General features: G+C 41.1%; 1 protein-coding gene across 1 annotated transcript in view; it reads left to right on the top strand.

Moving 5' to 3' along the window:
* Positions 1-19,855, top strand: part of LOC136444125 (ephrin type-B receptor 3-like) — a 125,211-nt gene that overhangs the window by 16,069 nt on the left and 89,287 nt on the right. The window contains exon 3 of the mRNA XM_066441629.1: positions 10,201-10,873. Within this exon, the coding sequence (XP_066297726.1) occupies positions 10,201-10,873 (673 nt within the window). The remainder of the gene's footprint in view (positions 1-10,200; positions 10,874-19,855) is intronic.

Genomic DNA, 19,855 nt, shown 5'->3' with positions numbered 1-19,855 from the left:
GGTGCCCTAAGCGATTTCAGGGGGTAAAACTTGAAATATTCTGGGGAAGGCAATTCTGTTTGGTGAGGTTGCAATTTACATTTACTTCCCTATATTAGCACATCCGCATCATTATTTCATACTTTGGGCGTTTAAAAATAGCTCAGAAGCAAGCCGCAAAAGGAGTATTTTATTTATTGGGTCCCCCCAAAAATCAGCCCAGAATCCAGCCGTAACCGTTTTCTGTCGACAATTTTCGGTAACTTCTGGCCGTGTGACGTCACAATGCCCAAACACATTGAGCCATGACCACGTGATTATTTCTTTGGAAGCGTTCGGGACTTGTCGGTCAGAATCGTGCATGTTTGGAAGATTTGAAATGATGTCTGGCCTCCAAGTGCTCAGATTTTCAATGAGTTCCCACCACACAACGACATCACATTTTTGCTCCATGATGGTCGATATGCGATGGGATAGTATCATCCAAACTTACTATGGATAGAAATCAGAAAAAAATTGATTTTGAATATATGACTTTCAGCGACCTAATATTGCTTAGGTTGCCTTTAAAGATGATTATGAGTTCCCATGGATACAAATAACAAAATCAGTCCAACTTGTCATGCATGTCAGCGACAGGTAAGCTTTAAGAAAACAGAGTCGGATAAGAATACACAACTGGGATTTTTTTCTTTTGTTTTTTTCAGACAATAGAATCTTTTGTTGTCAAACACCCTGTTTGAAATAACACTTATCTTGGCATCAAACAACAACCAAACAAAACATCCTGTAGATTTGTCTATCTCACGAGGCTATTGTGATACGGTAGGTAATATCATACTGTAAATCTTGCCATGGCTCTATTTTTGTGGTTTTTAAAGTGTCCTCTCCAACGTGAATTCATAACACAGCAAATATGCATTTTTCAACGTATTACTGCTAGTACTATACTGTGTAACTACAGAATTGTTTTAAATTCAACTACAAATCTAAAAACACTGCAAAAATCTCCTTCCTCCCTCGGACGTACTTTGCAATTTCTATTTCTATCATGGCTTTGCAAAAAGTTTCTAATTTTGTTTTCTTTTCAAACAACCCCCTTTCCCGTCAAAATAATCCTTCCCCCAAGAAAGGGAAGGATTTTTTACATTGACCACATGGAGTAAAGTAAAGCCACAGGCTTTTTAAGTAGCATCTTTCCAACAAAGAAGAGATTTTTCTCTTTGTTGTCAAGCAAGAATGGAGACAGTACCTGTCTTCACGACCGCAGGAAGAGACCTACTTATGAAGATCCTCTTGGATCCCTAGAAATCTAGTTAAGGCACCCTCACAGGTCTTAAGGTAGAGGAATTTGCATACCAAGGTCTTACAAAAGCCCCAGGTGAAAATGTGAGTCTCTATTCTAAATGTGTTCAAAGGTGTGAATGTTATTTCACCCCATGACAAAAACTTAACCATTTTTTTACAGTAAGACAATTGTACTGATTCAGAAAAAAAAATTATCTCAAGAAAGATCTCCTTCAAAATTTGACAATTTCAGAGAAATAAAACTTTAAAACCTTGTTTTTCTGTAGAAGTCTGCCAAATCACTAAAACCTGTTATATATAAAGTTTCTCTAACAGCTGAGCAGAAAGCTACCACACGTGAGTTGATTGATCTGTACAATAAGTCTTGCTTTGCAGCAACTGCTTAGTATACTAAGAAGACTACTTGTCTATACTTACATTAAGCTACTAAGTCTTGTCATACACAAGCCTTACATATCAAACTCTGTTGTACTAGTCAGTGGGGAATCATGAATGTGTGATTCGTTCCACAAAATCCTAGTACACAGGAGGAGATGTAACCATGGTTACACACAGCCGTTACCATGACTACTGATGGGGGCTGGAAGCTTTATCCTGCTTAGCTCTTAAGGTGATAAAGAACACAATACTCGCACCTTAAGTGAGAAAACCTGCATCTGCATCTAAGGAGTTTAAGTCTGGAAGTCGGACAAAGTAGGGAATACTTCAGGAGAACTATCCCAGGCCTGTTGTGCCTGTCAGGGTAGCGTCTTTGTCTGTCCAAATTCCTCCCAAGATATGTCCAAGACTTCCGTTCAGCCTTCTTAAGGTATGCACACTGAGTAAGACAGGATTAGGATAAACCAAGAACTACGGAGGGGGAATTGTAAAAGGAGGAGCACTTAAACTTTAAAAGGAGGAGCACTTAAACTTTAAAAGGAGGAGCACTTAAACTTTATGGCACAGCAAAAATCAAGACTCCTGCTTCTACTGTGGTTGGAACAGTAGAATAGGTACACAATGATAGAACACATGTGTGATGACCACTGAAAACTGCTAACGTGATAGCACAGCAAAAGTGTCAAAATTTGCAGTATATCAATTCTATTTGATATCTATTAATATTGATATCTACACTACACAAGATTTTTGTGACAGTCTTTCATGCAAACAGTTGCATGCTGTTTTATCCATTGTCACAGCAATTTTGTTACTTCTATTACTATACATGTAGTTTATCTGTAAACCTTAACAAAATTGGCATACTAAAAATGGGTAAAACAGCAAGTGCGAAGGACTACCAAGAAGAAATGTTGTGTACACACATGTATTTCAAATCAGGCCAAACAACAAATTTCATTTGAACAAAATTGAACTTAAAGTGAAATGACAACATTCTTAACGATTATCCTTTCAAACCCGACATCATGGCTTTCCCCCCAAATCGCTGCCTGCACGTGTCTCCGTACTAAATCACATTTTCTTCCCGGTGAGCCTGATTACGGGAACATGGCCGCCTGGCCGGCTCCCTGTAATCCTACTTGTAAAGCTTGGCGTCAGGAACAACCAGACAGCCCTGTCTTCTCCTATCATCACCTGGTATTGAGTTAGACAGGACTTAACAAGGATGTCTAAGGAGATAATGTAGAGGTCAGGGGTCCTATAGAAGGAGAGCAGAAGATGATTACAGGTTTTTTAGCCTGCAGGTGGGTGGGTCTGGGTTTTGAATTAAGAAGAGTATTGATGCAACAGAAACTACAGCAACGCAACTACAAACTACAAATTTTAAAGGAATTTAGAAATACAAAATAGATTTCGAAATTCTACTTACCAAGGCTAACATATTGAGTACATCCTTATTATCATGTTACAATCAGGTAGGGCTAATCCTGGGTCTTAGTATCTTTTCTGATAACAAAGAAATTTTTACGTACTAATGATTTGTATATGATTTTATGTACAAAATTTGAAGAAAATGGAGTCACAGACAATATTCAAGTTTCTTCTGTTTCCTTCGACCAACACCCCCCATCATCAGCTAGTTTTGGATCAGACAGGATTTAACTTGGACGTCATGAAGAGATTATGCCAAAGGTCAGGGAGATTATAGAAAGGTCACAAATCACCTTTGGGTGTGGCAGGGTCTTAACTCACATAAATTCATGCACATAACAGTGACAAAAAAGCCATGCGATAGACATACTTTTTATTTTTACGAGAATGATTCAATCACTAACTTAGGGGATGTCAAAACTTTAAAATATACTCAAGGACAACAAAGTAGGTAAAATTAGAATTGTACATGAAAGCTGATACACTTATAAACAATGTTGGTCCAAGAACAGATTTTTTGTTGTTTAGAAACAGGAATACAATGAATGGTTTTTCATTAGTTTTTATGGGGATACTTGGCCTACTAAAGATGTTGACCTTAGTTTTTCAAGGACTTTTTCAAGGAATCCAGATGCCAAACTTTTAACTTATTGGTAAGATTTTTTTGCCTTGGCATAATAATCCCTCTTGCAGCTGCCTTTTAAACTGCAGATACTACCCACCAGATGGTTGTGTGGCATTCAAATACCAAATCTTATATGTAGTTGTTTTTTTTCAAATTGCAGAAGCAAGTTATCAAATTTGTTTGGCCCATGCCCAGCTGATGCCTTGGTTAGGCATGGCCGTGTGGGTCAGGAAAGGGTAAAAACCAGAAAATACCCTCATTAGTGGAGTCTGTGGCAGTGTGGCAGCTGTGACCACATGTGTCATGCAGTAACAGGTCCCTAGCACAGGTCATTTGGCCCATTTCTGCTCCCTCCTGCTATAAATCATGTTCACCTGATGGCCTCAGCCTGAAGGAAACATCTCTCTTTTTGACTTCAAGACTTTGAATTTTGTGATCACAAAGGGGGGCGCAACAGAAGAAGCAAGTGTTCTGGTTCTGCAGATGACATTTTTTCTTAATCTAAATAAAAAATGATTCATAATCTAAACAATAATTGTGTTTACAACTTGACATTGAATCTGGACATGGCAGCAGTTGCATTACACACAGCAATGTTCTTATAACCCAGAGTTTGGGAGCCCATATGGTTGATTTTCTTAGTTACATCTGGCATTTCAAGCTTGCGAGAATACAAGTTTATCAATCTCATGTACAGTAATAAAATTCAGATTTTTTTGGATGGACAGGGTGAGATTTCTGTTTGTTCTAGTAAGCAAATTTCTGTCCTGGGACAGAGGGATGGGTCCTTTAGACAGCCTGTTCCAAATGTACATCGAACATTATCCCTTTTCAGACCTTTCCTTGGATTCCTTCCTTCCTTCAGACCCATCCACTTCCCTCCCTTTCCAGGGGTGCACTTACCATACAGCAGCTGTGATCCAAAAACCCTTGGGTAACAGGGCACCACAGGCTATCCTTCCTGTGGTCAGAACTGGACCTTATCACTGGCCTTAATCCACCCCCACAGGTGTGGCCTGTGGTCAGTTTGGAACAGGCCAGTGGTCTTTAAATTTAATCCCCTTCAGTAAGTGGCCAGAGATCCGGGATTATCTGTGGAGACAGTGGCTAATCCTCGCTGGTCAGCGGATACAAAACCAGACTGTTTGGCACTAATCTTTCTATCATACAGGTGTTATGGTAAAACAGCATCCACACTAGACCACAGCCCTTTACGTTTTACTGCACTGTTTCATGTGTGTTTGGTTTAAATGGATTAGGCCAAACCAATGAAATTCAATGTTTCCCTGAACATTAGAAATAAGGTCTCGATTCTGAAGACAACAAAGTCCAGACAGATTTGCTGTAATCTCTGTGCCATTCAGGTGTTACTGTTAAGAATCGTCTCAAGTCCAGTTCATGTTACTGTAATGTTTCATGGCGTTATGATTTAAACAGATTAGGCTACACCAATGAAATTCTTTTTATTACTCGGGCTAGAAGATGCTGAAAATCCTGACCATGTTATAATCTGTGCCATACATTTCTTACTACTAATAAATCTGTCAAATAATTTCCCTATTTCTTGGGTTTAAAGTTCAAATGAAATTCCTGTTTTACCTTGACTTATGCTAACCTTCTCCCTGCTGCCTAACCCTGTGATCAATATAAATTTGATGCCAAAAGGCTACCTTAGTAGGCTGATGGTTAAACTGGTCAGGTTATTTTGTGTAGGAAGCAGAAGAGTAGAAATGGGTAACTAATGATTAATGTGGATCAATAGTTTTTGCATGGAAGGTCCACATTGGCTGCCAAAATGATGGCTCCGTGTTTTCAAATGTGATTTATCCAAACGGAGACAAGATACATGTATATCTTGCTGCGATGCTGAGTCAATGCAATAAAAGACGTCCCACTAGACGCATCCATCACGAGCGTCGCAATATCTCCAACGGTGACGACAGCGAAACTGTACAATATTTAAGATACTCGTGGGCAAAGCGCAAAGACGTTTTATCACCCCGGTCCCAGTTAAGTTGCCAAGTTTCTGTGCCTAAGGCTGCCCACATCAGACTCCAGCCACCCTCTCCTTTCCCCAGGGGAAAGTTTGCCCGAGTTTTTAACAAAACCATCTCCTCGCTGGAGCTGAAACGCCCCTGGCTGAACACTGCCAATATCACATTCAACTCTGGATCTGGTCCCAGTTGGAAATGAAATGTTGAAGTGGAGTTCAGAATGATGAATTATGTGCTTTGAGCTGGGATGGAGTCAGTCTTGCCTGCACTGTTGTGCTGGTGCTTTGCTGTTGAAAATATATCCCAACAGAACCTCTCTTCCTTTGTGATACTGTAGATGCAGTTAAGTTTGCGTGGTTTTTATTTCTGAAAATGTTTAATGTATTTATTCCTCTTACAAGTGTGTCCTTCATTCTGAAAGATCATGCATTTTTCAGAGAAATGTCAACATTTTCAGGGCTCAAGATACTGGGTACATTATGTAGTTACTATTTTTGCACACAAAATTACTAAATGTTTGACTGTAGGTGCATCACCGGTGCACCTAGATATTTGTGTGGGGTTATGTACATGTACTTAAAGGTACTATTGTACACTAGTACGTGTATATAGCATATTCTCTGCATTTAATTGTCTGACAGGGAAAAGAAACCTCAGCTGTTTTTACTTTACCGTTTGAAATTTTGGAGTTAGCTATAGACTTTTTCAGTCTTTTTTGATCATCATTTGATGTCATTCTCCTTTTTTTATGTTGTGCACCCACAATTCTTTCTGTGAACCAAAATTTTTAAGGTTGGGTGCACCAGTTTGCATATTCCCATGAATGAATTTCGAGCCCTGCTTTTGAACTCTACAGGGAGTGTGGTGGAAGGTACTACAGCATATTTTCAAGTTACTTGAAAAGGTCATAATTGTTCTACATCATCAGTCAGAATCAGGGAATAGTCCAGAGACTAACACTCACCTTTTCTTTGAATTCAAAACCACTAAATCAAAGATGTGAGCTTGTCAGATGTTCCTTTGGTAAAGGTGAAAAAGGAAAACACATGCACATAAATGTACATTCGATTTTCTGGTATGGGTAGATAGTTTATAACATTGATTGTAATCAACTACAGAACTTAAAATAAACATATTGAAGTTGAAAGAAAGTGGAAGAAAATAGATTCATGATATGATTAGTTCATGGTAAGCGGCCATATTCAGTACGCACACATGTTATATAATTCTACTAATAGTTCTATAACCTAATCATAGCGTTTAGAAAACGCAGAGCCATTTCACCAGAACAGTCCAAAGCTTTGAACCTCTGAAACTTTCCCCTGCTGTAACTCAGTTTTTGCTATTCCCCTGCCATCCAGCGTCAAAAGCACCTTCCGGGACAAATTGCTGGTCATGCCAGCGTCGCAAAAGCTGTTAAAAAATGCCCTCGCTTTCCAAGACATTAAGATAGCTGCCCTCACTTTCCAGGACATTAAGATGGCCGCGATCATTGAGATGCATTCGCAGAATTCTGATCTCGCAATCAGACGGCATCAAGGTGTTGGTAAGCTGGGAATCTCCCGGGGTCGACCTCGACAATAACTCTCATGGCTTCTACAGCCCCATAAAGTATCCCTTCCCCGCTAAGCTAGAAATTTCGGTCGTAAATTCGACGGCATTTCATTTCTGGCTCAGTGCGAACTGCCCCGGCCAGCCCGCCTCGAGCAGGTGCGAGAGCGGAATTTATACCGAGGTTCAAGAGGTAAAATACGTGAAGACTTCCTGTTGAGCGGGAAGTCACAGAGGGGTGAACGGCGCAGTTTAAAGGCCCAATCTGAGATGGTATTGCGTCGTGGGGGTAAAGATGATTTGTAGCGGCCACTGAGAAATGATGTTAGAAGTACGTTCATGTTGCTCCGTGTGGAATGCAGAAACAATAGCTGCAACAAATGGCTTGAGTGCAAGGATGAAACGTGCCATTGCCACGAAAAATAAGGATTCAAACGCAGTCAGAAAAAATAACCTACCAAGCCTCTTTAAAAAAAAGCTATCTTTGGAAGCCTCCATCACTCATAGCAACAAAGGCATCTTAGCTAGCTGGTTCATTTTAACTAACATTAATTTTCACTTTTTAAAATCTTTTTGGAATATGGAAAATTGAAAGACATTTTTTCAATCTTTGTTTAGGTACATTCTCCACTCTGCAGGCCTGGGGTATCTTCAATATTTCTTCATCGCCAACCGAAATGGCCTATGAGATAGATCTCTCTAAATGCTGACATTAATGGGGGTATCCATACTTTCCCTATTGATTTTGCAGTGCGAGTCAGCGCCATGTGTCCTCGGGCATTTTCCAGCCATTAATATTAATCAAAGATCAATCTTACACTGGCGGAGGTGTCAGATATTTTCTAGATAAGGCGATAAAGATGTCATCTCCGCAGTCTGCATGTTTGTTACCCCGTGCCACTAGGCAGAGTCAAGGACTACGGGTCACGTGCTGTGGTGCATGCAGTAACAGAAGTCAGGCGCTTCTGCCCTTAAATTTTACCAACTTGGCCCATGGCTAATCAGACCAACACACTGGTCAACTCGGCCAAACACCTCAACTCTAGCCTTTACCCTAACCTTTACCCTAACCCTAACCGAGTTGACCAGGGTGTAGGACCAAGTTTATTGGTTTATTGGTCAGAAATTACCCGTGCAATGGCAGCCAGTGCTGAACTGCTGCAGGGTTTACAATCACATAATACACAACAGATACATATTTGCTCCACACTTGCACCTTGTGGAACTGTTGCAAGGGTCTGGGCGGCTGCCATTCGGCGCCAGCAGGTGACCTCAATACGACCTTCCCCAACTGAAGTCAGGTACCCATTTACACCTGGGTAGAGTTAGGAAAGTCGTGTTAAGTGCCTTTCCCAAGGGCCCAACATCGGGGCATACCAGTGGTTTCGAACCCGGGACCTCTTGGTTCTGGCCGAAACACCCTACCGCTTGCGCCACACGATGCGTCATGTTGGTAAAGGGGCGAATTGTCTCGATCCCAGTATCGGCTATCAGGCTATCTAATCATGAAGTTGTTTTTTGGAATCCGAACAAGTTTCGGCCCTGATTTGCATGCAACAGACACCGAGGGTTACAGGGGTCTTCAGAGGGGATAGGTAAAATGGTCGTTCTCGTGTTTGAGGAGAGCCTTCCGTAGTTGACTAATTCATGTGATGAACTACCCTCCTTGTTTTAAAACTATAAAAGATATCCCCTCCCATTATCCTAATCCTGCCATTTCTTTGATGTTTTCCTCACTATTTCTGTGGCATTGGGGATGCTGCCTGCCAAACGAAATGTCTAACACCCTTAACCCAAGCACTTGTTTAATGTTTCTCTTAAGGATACTTTGGTGCGAAAACTGTGCCATGGAAAAACTTTTTCGAGAATCGTGTCGGAAAAGTCACAAACTTTTATGACTTTTATGTTGCATATCTTGTCTTATCCCAACAAAACTGACAGAACAGCAACTTTCTGTACGAGCAAACATCTCCGCAAGGGGATTGACTGCTTTCTCACTTCTGACTTCTCTTCAGGCTTACTTGTATCACCGAGGCTCAAGAAATGCCGTTGGCATGGTAACTGTAGATCTAGAAATGCATAGACTTGATAAAGAAGAAAATGATGGATGTCTTTAACCTTTAAAAATGAAAGAATGTCTTAAGGTACAAATGCAGTTAGTAGTTTTTGGTCAGTTTGATGGATGAGAGTGATTTTGAGTATCCCCGGCCCCAAGCTTTTTCTCTGTCTAGACTTACGTGTATTTGGCTTGAGGTAACTCAGATATAGACAGTTTGTCTAATTCCTAACATATACCTTTTGCTTCTGGCTACTTTAAGTTACCAAGTATTGAGCAACTTTATTTCTCCAGAGTATATGTAGCTGAACCTCAAAAGTGTTACCTGTGTGTGTTTCCAATTTTGAAATGCCATCAATAAGTCTTATGAAAGTGGTGAATTTTATATACTTTTAGACTGAAATGATACTGTCCATGTGTACTGTCTCCTGTCAATCCACCCCAAGAGAGGGAATTCGAAGCTGTGCCTCTGTCTCTCTGTGTGTGTGTTTGTGCATTTCTGCAATTCCTTATATGTAATTATGCATTTCATGCATCCTCAGTGTTGCTACTTTTGTCTGCACGACTGGAAGGGTTGCAAAGCAGTATGGGTAAAGGGGGGGAAGTCTGCCATCTCTGCCTGTCTTGTTGAATTACTCTTCACTTTCGCAACGTTGATCATCATCATGTCGGGCGGATTGCCCGAACTATGGCTACTCTGGATCTGTCCCTAGGCCTCCAGACGACACGGTCCGCCATTGATGAATAGATCATTGATAGATCCTCCAATTGATAGATCCTCCAATGCGGTTGCATTCTGTTCTAACTAATCTAATAACCATATTTATTATTTTATTAGCATATTCTCATGTGTTCTTTCTCTGCTCCCCTCACAGTGGATAGAAGTCAGCAACATCAACTCCGATGGCCACCCCGTCAGAACGTACCAAGTCTGTCAGGTCCGTAGGGAGGACCAGAACAACTGGCTAAGAGCTGAGTGGATCCCCAAGAGGCAAGGCCGGAGGATCTACGTGGAAATCAAGTTCTCCATCCGGGAGTGTCGGGACATTCCCAACGTCGTCTCTTGTAAGGAGACGTTCGATCTGTACTACTTCGAGTCGGAATACCCAGACGCCACCGAAGACCGCCCGGCGTGGAACGACGGCACGTACACGAAAGTCGACCGCATCGCTGCAGACGGCCGCTTCAGCCACGTCAACACCGAGATCATCAACACAGAAGTACGCGACATCGGCCCGATCTTCAAGCGTGGATTCTACCTGGCGTTCCAGGACTCTGGCGCTTGCATCTCGCTGCTGTCGGTAAGGGTGTACTACAAGGTGTGTCCGACCATCACCGAACACTACGCCATATTCAACAAGACGGTGACCGGACCCTCCATCACGTCCCTGGTGCAGGCCGAGGGGCAGTGCATTCCGAACTCGGAGCCCGTCGGACGCCAGCCGACCGTGCAGTGTACGGGGACGGGCGAGTGGACGCTGTTCACGGGAAGCTGTCGCTGCCTCCCCGGGTATGAGCCGCAGAGGACGGTCGCGCAGAGATGTGACGGTGAGTCGAGACATTCTGTAAACTTAAAACAGAAATGGAAGTTGGGATTTGTGATAACCAGCAAGACAGTTCTTTACATTTTGCTATGGTTTAATCATGATCAGTTCAAATTAGGCTGGAAATGTGAATGCTGGCTGCAACACTCTGTGTGGTAAAATGGATGGAACATTGATGATTGTACAGTTTACATGTATGTAGCCTCCCAAGGCTTGCTTTGGGAAAAGAATGAAGTGCCGGCAAGCACACCCCCTGCTTGCTAAATGTCTTAAGGACATTTAGTTTACACATACATGTAGTTGACATAAAATCATGTATTTACTGATCTTATACGGTTTGACACGGTGTCAAAGTCATGATATCAAACCTATCTTCAAATTTTGAGACCTTTGACAAAAGTACAGTTCTTGTTCAAATTCTGATCAACGAATATGTATATACCAGTTCCTTGGCCCAGGGGCTACCAATTATATACACATTACTCCAAATTTGTACATAAGTGTAATGCTTAAGCTTTCAACAAGACATGTCCTACCAGACAGTTGTCAACAAGGAGTGTTCTCTCCAAAGCTCTCAGACATGTTACTGATGAGTTTCCTTTATGTGTGTGATAGCTGTGAAATCACAGAACAAACCTGGTCCTACAGTTGATGGCAAACGCAAACACTTGTAAAAGGGGAAAACTGCTTGGGTCACATCACACCAAAGACCTCCCAAACCCTTGGCTTGTCTTTCACGATAAATTTACTGTTCGATGAATCCAGTGGACAAAGCTCTTGTTGAAAATTTGGACAAGTTTCCTTAGAAAAGGGAGGAAGGAACAAACATATTGTTTACTCTGGGGTCAGTCTGGGCCAGTAGTTTTCTCAAGGTTAGGTTGTTGAGTAGGGGAAAGTGACTGGATGCTCGGTTGGTTCACAAAGGTAGGGCTGCACTTTGGGTAACTTTTCACCTTGGCGGAGGTGCGTGAGAACTTGGAGGGAAAGGCTTTTAAAGAATCAGCTACACCTCCGTGTTTAATGGGATGCAGGCGAGACCCGGGGTGTGGAAACACGGAAACCATTCCCGCGAGGACGCCTGGAGGTGGAATTTCACACACCTGAAGATCACCGAGCCAAAGCTGGTTCAAGGTCATTTTGTCACTGGTGTGCATTTTTCTTCTTCTCGTTTTTCTAACTAACAAAATCTAGTTTGATATCCTGTTTGCTGAGATTTCATTTTGCCACCAAGTTTGGATTAGATATTGGCTCGGGTAGCAGGAAGATTCAAGGTCAAGAATAAGAAATTGCAGTACATAACAGAACATTTATATCAAAAACTGATAAATCATAAAATATTGCTGTACAGACGGCTATATATTTTATAGGCTTGAGCAAGAAGCTGAGAAACTGCAGGTAAATGAATCACTTACTAGTGTAACCCTAAGTATCAATAAATCCTAAAGCATGCCAGTCACTTTCCTTTAGGAATGCAACAATCAAGAACTGAGAAATCAAAATATAACAGTCACTGCAGTTTATAGAATTGCTATATAACAAAAATATATTATACACTGTACAGAAAGTATATGCATCTTAAAGATGTAGAACTCTTAGATATGTCATTCTGAAGATACAAAGTGGGCTAAGTAATACACTGAAACATATCGCCATAAAGCGTAAGAGAAGCCTCCTTGGGAAATGTCGCATATTTATTACAGCCATCAATATTTGATAGCGGATTTTCCCCGTGCAGTGCAGGGCCTTAGCGCCCATTGCCTTAATGTGATATACAGGCAGCGCAGAGTGCCGGGGTAGTTAGGAGTCAAGGGTGGGGGGATTTACTTACAAAAGTGGAGTAATCCCATCCAATTATCACATAGCCTGCTGAGATAAAACATTCCCTTTGATGTAGATGGATATGGATGCCTAGCAGGCACAGTATAATGTTGAGTTATTGCTATTTGGGATATATATACAAACGTATGAAACATGGGTTAAGAGAATTTTAAGATAAAATGCTGTATCCTAAGGCTTCTTGAGGGTAGGAATTACTGTCAGACAGCATAATAGTATCCCTATGGTCAATCTGAAGTTTTGTTTTTTAGATAATCTGCTCCCCAGGGCAAGGGGGCGCATGATCAGGGCATGGGGGCGCAGTGTCCCCTTTCCCCTCTGTAGACAAAACCCTCAGGCTGGTGAAATATTTAGAATAAATGCTACCCTATGGACTTCTTTTGTTAGTAATTTTTATCAGGTGTGCAGACAGAATATTACACACTGTTTACGTGTTTTGTTTCTCACCTTGTTTTGCATCGTTCAACTTTGATAAACTTCTTCTTGCAATGGACTGCCCTCTCCCCCATCAAGTTGTTATCCGTTAAATGGATCGATCCGTAGCCATGGCAACTCCACAGGACAGATGATGTCATCTGGTCATACCTCCAGGAGTTCAGGTCAGCATAGCCATTAACCCTGCCCTGGTGGTTAGATAGTGTGGAGATGTCAGTATAGAAAGTATGGGCTATTAGACCAGATCATGAGAGATCTACTAACATGATTCTGCCAGGGTACATAATTTCGCCACCCTGAAAAGATACAGTACATCCAAACAGATCTCTAACCCAACGTCCCCCATTATAATCCACTCCTGTATATCTATTTAGTATGTCATGTATCTTGGGGGTGCTGCACTGGAGATTTCTCAAATCCACAGTGGAACTGTTACTCAATGTGGTGGATTTATGCAACCCTGCGGATTAATGTTAATGGAGGTTACATGTGTGGTTACAATTGTCTTTAAAAAAAATCTGTTTCGCTGTCAGGCCTCGAAATACCTACCTGCGACCTGTTATTTGCAGGCAAAAATGCTTGATTGTACTTGTCGGTACTGGTAAGTAATTCGCAATCTTACAGGCCAATTTCTTAAAGTATGATTTACTAGTACAGCAGTATGCAAAAAACATGGATTGATAGTTGGTATCCACATATGGATTTGGAAAAACTAAATCTTCCTAATCGATGAAGTTGTAATAAAATGACCGAATTGGTCTGTAAGTTATGTTCCAATATTTGGGATATGGTAAGTGGACAAAGTATAGCTTGTGTGAGCAGTCTGAGGCCCTACAAGAAAATTATCATCACTCACATACATGTAGATGGTTATTTGTAACACTTTGCTGTCGTACCAGCGTTTCTTGACCCTCGAGTGGTGAGGCCTGAAATTACCCCATCAGTGGCAGGTGTGCCCTTGTCCATTAGGGTCACCGAACAGGACTAATGTTGTTTGATGTACCCAGAATTTCCTGCCGATGGTAGCAAGACGTCTTACCTGTGTATATAGTTGACACCTTTTACAATGTTGAGATGCAGGTGTAGCAGGTCAGAATGTACCTGGGTTTATTCTAGCTAGGGGTATAGTCTTCCGTGCTACACCTGTTAAAGTGCACAGATTAGTGCGGTCTTCATTTGCCTGTATTACTAATCACTGAGCAGTTTTTGCTGTATTTGAGATTGTTAGCAGTGTCATCACATATAGTTGAGAGTTCTGTTTCTGGATTGTGAGTTGGGGTTCGAATCTCGCATACCCATACTCCGAGTCTTGCATGCTACCTAATGTTTGAACAGTTGTCCGGTGTCTTTCTCCCTCGCCAAACGTTCTGTTCCAACAGTGTAAGGAACTCGCCAACAGGTGAGTCAACTTGTTGAGGACAGGAACACCCGTGTGAGACAGCAGGAGCTTGTTAGGGAGACCCACTTCATCAGGGTTCAGTCTAGGTGTTGTCCTGGGTAAATATCGGGATGTTTGAAGTCTGCCCCTCCTACAACTGTTGTCCACTCGTGCCAGTCATTCAAAAACAACTGTTGCTGGTCCTCCTGACTTTATTCCTAAGCATTTTCGACCTTCCTTTTGATGGAGATGGAAAAAAGATTCCCCCCCCCCCCATTTACTAGTTAGACTTAGACCCTAATAAATTCTGACCAACAAACTTTCAGTCTCCAAAAATGAGAATCAAATATACAAATCAAATAGCAATCTTCATGTGGAGGAGTCTTGGACAACTTGAGAAAGAGGCCAGAATTAGCCTTGCGCGCGGACAAGTAAACCTGTTGTGGGTAGCTTGACACATCCTTTTTCTGTCTTCCTTCCCTCCTTCTTGCCTTTTTCCGAGTGTTGGTAGCATTGAGAAGTTTTAAAAATTGAAAATAGTTAAATAATCTCGTCCAGTCTTCCTTCTTTCTGATTTTGTTATACCCCAACTAAAAATAGGATTAGCCTTGAGAGGTGCAGGGAGCAGGTGTGGGCTTTAAGTTGATGACCCCTGGGGACCAGCCATTGTTCAGTCCCTCTCCTGACCCTCCCTGTGTTCTACTTCATAACTCATTATTTCCACCTAGGGAGAGTCCATTGTGGACTGTAGGGGGTCTGTATGACAATGAAAAAGGAAGCATTGTGAAGATAGTGGGGTAAGTAATAATCTGAGCAAGAAAGGTTAACGAACGAAAATTGTGAAAGAACACAAGTTTGAATTAAATTGGTGAAAGACAAAAAAAATTGCACAACGATTTTCATTTACAAATTCCCTATATTCTGGTATGGTTCATACCTTATTAGCTCCATGAATTATATTCCCAACTGCCATGCTTACTGCCTAGACTTAATTGCAGGGTAGACTTGTGTGAGCCAAAGGTTAGGGCACAAAGTGAAGTTTTCAAGATGGAAAAGTGTTATGTACATAAGGAAGATGTCCATACTCTGATTTGTCCTTGAAGTTCTCTCTTACAAAAGTCATGTCTTTAAAATAAAGTTATCTAGCGACCCTTTTTCTAACACCACCCAAAACAAAGATGTCATTTCCTAGTACCAGTAGATCATTTTCTAAAAGAAGTATTGAACAATAACTTCAAATAACCCCCAGATATTCTTATGGCTGAAAGGTATATAATGTCCAAACGCTCATCATCTCTTTATCGCAACCCAAAAGGCTTGCCACACCTAAAAGCAGTACATGTATGTCTATCTCCAAATGTTGTTAAAAGCTATTATATGTACTGGAGAAGCCCTAGGTTATATTACTGTATGAGATCAATCCAACCTGACAAGCCATTTTCCTTGCGCAAAATGTTTTTCAAGACAAGAGGTTCTAGAATAAGTTCCTACTTTACGTAGCAATCATTTTATTCCACTAAAATGCCAATTCTGATATATAATGTATTGATATTTAGATTAATGTGTCTGAAAACAGAAAAAAGATTGGAACAATAGCATTACCTCGATTTTCCATTATTGCTTTAATACATATGTATCAGATTTTGCCGGCGCCCTGTGGGGGTGGATTTGTAAAATGAAAAAGGCCGGCGCTATCTCTGGAGCCAGCCCGGTTCCTGAGGGGTTCGGTACGGAGGGAAAAGGAACGGCTACCCTCGGGGGGCGAGGAAGGAAGCATGGTTGCCATGGTAACCAGTTGCCGGGTGTGTTAGATGGGTTGTGGTTGATCAGGGCTCTATCAAGCTCTGAGGTTTTCTCCAACCTTCCAGTTTGATGGAGCGAAGGTCTTTTTCAGGTGCTAAAACCAGGAGGAATTTACCTCTGGGAAATTTTGAATTTCTGTCATCATTGAAATGTTTTTTCCCACGCTCTCAAATTGCTTAATCATTATATTCTTTTAAATTTTGTGGTACTGTTGATGACATAAAGAAATTACTCTGAAGTTTTGTTTTTTTGTTTGTCAAGGGGACGGAATGGTTGATCGTGAATTTTTGTCTGATCATGATCATGATCTTTTTCGTTTTTTTCCATCCTCTCAGTTTGACAGACCAAAGCTTTGTACCAAGTGCCCAAGGCACAGGGGATCTGGGGGCATACTCCCCTGGGAAATTTTGAAACCTGCTGAAAATGAAATGATATTTCCCTCATTTTCCCTTACTTGCTTCACATGATTTTGCCTTAATTGAATTTAAAGTTCTATGGCACTGATGATTACCTGGTGAAAATATCTTGTGGTTACGTTGTTTTCTGTCTAAGGGTACAGAATGGTTGAAAATTTCATCTGTCCTTAGCAGCAAAGTTCCATCCAGGGACAGAAAGGCAGATGCTGTATAAAGCGCCGGGGGCAGATGCTGGGTTGTGTCGGTGCGGACGTCCTTTTGTTCAGAACTAATGGATGGAAGCAGCATACAATACAGACCTGCTGTGGGTATGACAGGGGGGTATGAATTTTCATAAAAAGACAACCTATATATGCCAGTCAGTTGATTATAACCTGCAAATTTGGGTTGCATACAGTGACGTTATTTCTACTCAATTTCCCTCTGACATATTTGTATGAATGAAATCTTTGTGACTGATCACACACACAGATCATGTACAATACAGACCTGCTGTGGGTATGACAGGGGGGTATGAATTTTCATAAAGAAAGAACCTATACCAGTCAGTTGATTATAACCAGCGAATAAAGACTTTGGTTTACATACAGTGACGTTATTTCTACTCAATTTCACTCTGACAAATTTTTATGAATGATATATTTGTGGCGGACAAAGATTTGATGTAGTGACAGTTATTCTATAAAAGATCACAAAAAACATCCTTTTTGCCTGGTAATATTCATTTATAAGTTTTGGATGAATAAATATCAAATTCTATTTTTTACCTAATATGTTTTGGACTATTCTATCAAACAACTCGGGGGGATCATAAGGAACATTTTTTATTGGATTTTCCAATTAGTCAGAACTTATACTCCAAAAAGCCTTGAAGTTTTAAGACGGAAAGTAACCAACTTTTAATTAGTTGCCAGCGTGAAGTTGACGATAAGTACATACATGAACACAGCAGTTGTCATTTAGATTAATGTGCGATGCAGGAGTGCCTGCGTCTTGAAAAATTGCTTCCGACTTTCCTAAAGAGATAAGCCTCTAACATTCTACATAATTGAATATCAGATAATCCAGCCTTTGTATCTGGTAGCTGACTAAAGAACTCGCTAATCTTACGCCATATCGCAGTTTAATCAATCCGACGGCTGATATTGAATTTTGATAACTACAGAATATTAATCACCGTATGAAGATTTAACTTGACAGCGAGTTGTAAAACTTATCAGCTACATGGCAATCCTGTCACTGTTCATATACGTCGCTGATGGGCGATGGGCTGGTTCAAATTATTTTCTCGGTTTTTGGGCCCTAGATCTTCTCTGTTTTCACTTTCCATTTTGGGAATGTTATTCGCTGCAATGTATGTATGTATGTATGTATGTAATACTATGTATTTTGTGTCACTAATTCGTTACAGTTTTTGATTGGATTGAATTACTAGAAAGAGTACATTTGTAGGTTACGTATAACATGTCATACTCTCAAAAACCTGAGAACTACCCTGAGACTGCAACATAAAAAAAATGTTGAATTTGAAATGAAGATATCTAGATGCAGCATCAGTAAGCCCTGAGGAAAAAAAATCAATATCAGCCGTAAAACTAAAAGGCTTCTTGTGATGGTTTATTCTTTAGGTGTGTTACCAGTCCCAGTGTACTCTTTGTGTGCACTGACTTGAGATGATACGCACACAGAGAGTGATCGTTTATTCCAGAAGAAAAGTCAATAAGCTCTCTCTGCTGTGCTTTCATTTTCCGATTACCTTCGCTCGTCCGTGTTGGGAATTACACAAATCTTTACCAATCGATGATCCGCTGACCCCAACCTCGCCCCAGTTTTCCCCCTTTTCTTGCTCCATTTTTCTTCACCCAAGTTCAATATTAGCAATAAAAGACGGAATGGAACATGTGTGTCCTGGTTTATTGACATTTGGTCGCCATACATAATTGATCGCTCCATCTTTTGGTGTCAAAGCCTTGGCGTGAAATAATGTGGGATTTCTTCAATCTGCTCTGTCAGCATCTTGTGCCCTTGACCTTCTCGACGTCAAATTTTAGAGGTCAGAAGAAGATGGAACTGCCGCGGCCTTAAGATGGAATTGCTGTCTTCTTCATTCTATTCCATACGACATTCCTCATGTGTGGCTTTCAAGTCATGTCCTTTGCTTATTGTACATGACCTTATGTTATATGTGACATTGTCATGTCAACTTACATTCAGGGAACAGGAAGAGAAGGGGCATTCCATCTCATGGATTGAATGGGGAGGATACTGGGGAGAAAACTTCTACACTTCCAATACTTGTATTCATTATCACGTCAATACCTTAGCCTTTTCATTCCAATAAATTACAGTAACTAAGACACAGGGAATGTTAATGTTACCTTCTTTGTATTCGATCACCCTCCCAACACAACATATTCCTGAATGAGAAGGTTCATATTTATACCTCTTGCTAATATTAAAAGTCACCTTGACTTTTCCTGTACGATATTTTAGTAGCATAACCCGTCAGAGCTCCAAATCCATTTTTTTCAATGTTCTACACTTTTTACCAAAAATACCCAATATTCTTTCAGCTGTCCAATCGTTCATATTTTTCTGCAATGTTGAAAATTGCAGGTGACGGTATTTCGATCCCCGCCTGTGAATGTGAAATCACACTCCAATCGCTCTTAGGGAAATTGTGCACTGAACTGCAATCTAAACACCTGTCTGTATAGGCCCTGCATGTAGTTGTTCTGCAATTCCCGCCTCATGGGAATGTGTTGAGGTTTTGAAAACAGTTCTTAGAGGGGAGGAAGGTCAACTCCGGGAGGAACAAACACGAGAGAAATCCATGCTGGATAATAGGTAATTCCAAACAGCAGTGCGGGGCATGCATTCAAATTGCCTCCCCTTTCGAGATCAGTGTCTGAGAGAGATTGCAGTTGCCCCTGGAGCCTTCGGGTGAAATTGCGTTTGGACAGCCATTTTCACATGACCTTCATCTGACATTTCCTTTGATATTACACCTACGATGAAAAAAACCCACTCGACATGTGCTTTTAAAATTCTTCTACCGTCACGTCTTGTTGGGTTTTAAGACAGTGCACTGCTGTTGTTGCAGAGAACATCAAATGTC

This window comes from Branchiostoma lanceolatum, chromosome 10 (assembly GCF_035083965.1).
Source record: "Branchiostoma lanceolatum isolate klBraLanc5 chromosome 10, klBraLanc5.hap2, whole genome shotgun sequence".
NCBI classification, from domain to species: domain Eukaryota; kingdom Metazoa; phylum Chordata; class Leptocardii; order Amphioxiformes; family Branchiostomatidae; genus Branchiostoma; species Branchiostoma lanceolatum.
This window is presented reverse-complemented; position numbering and strand designations above follow the sequence as displayed.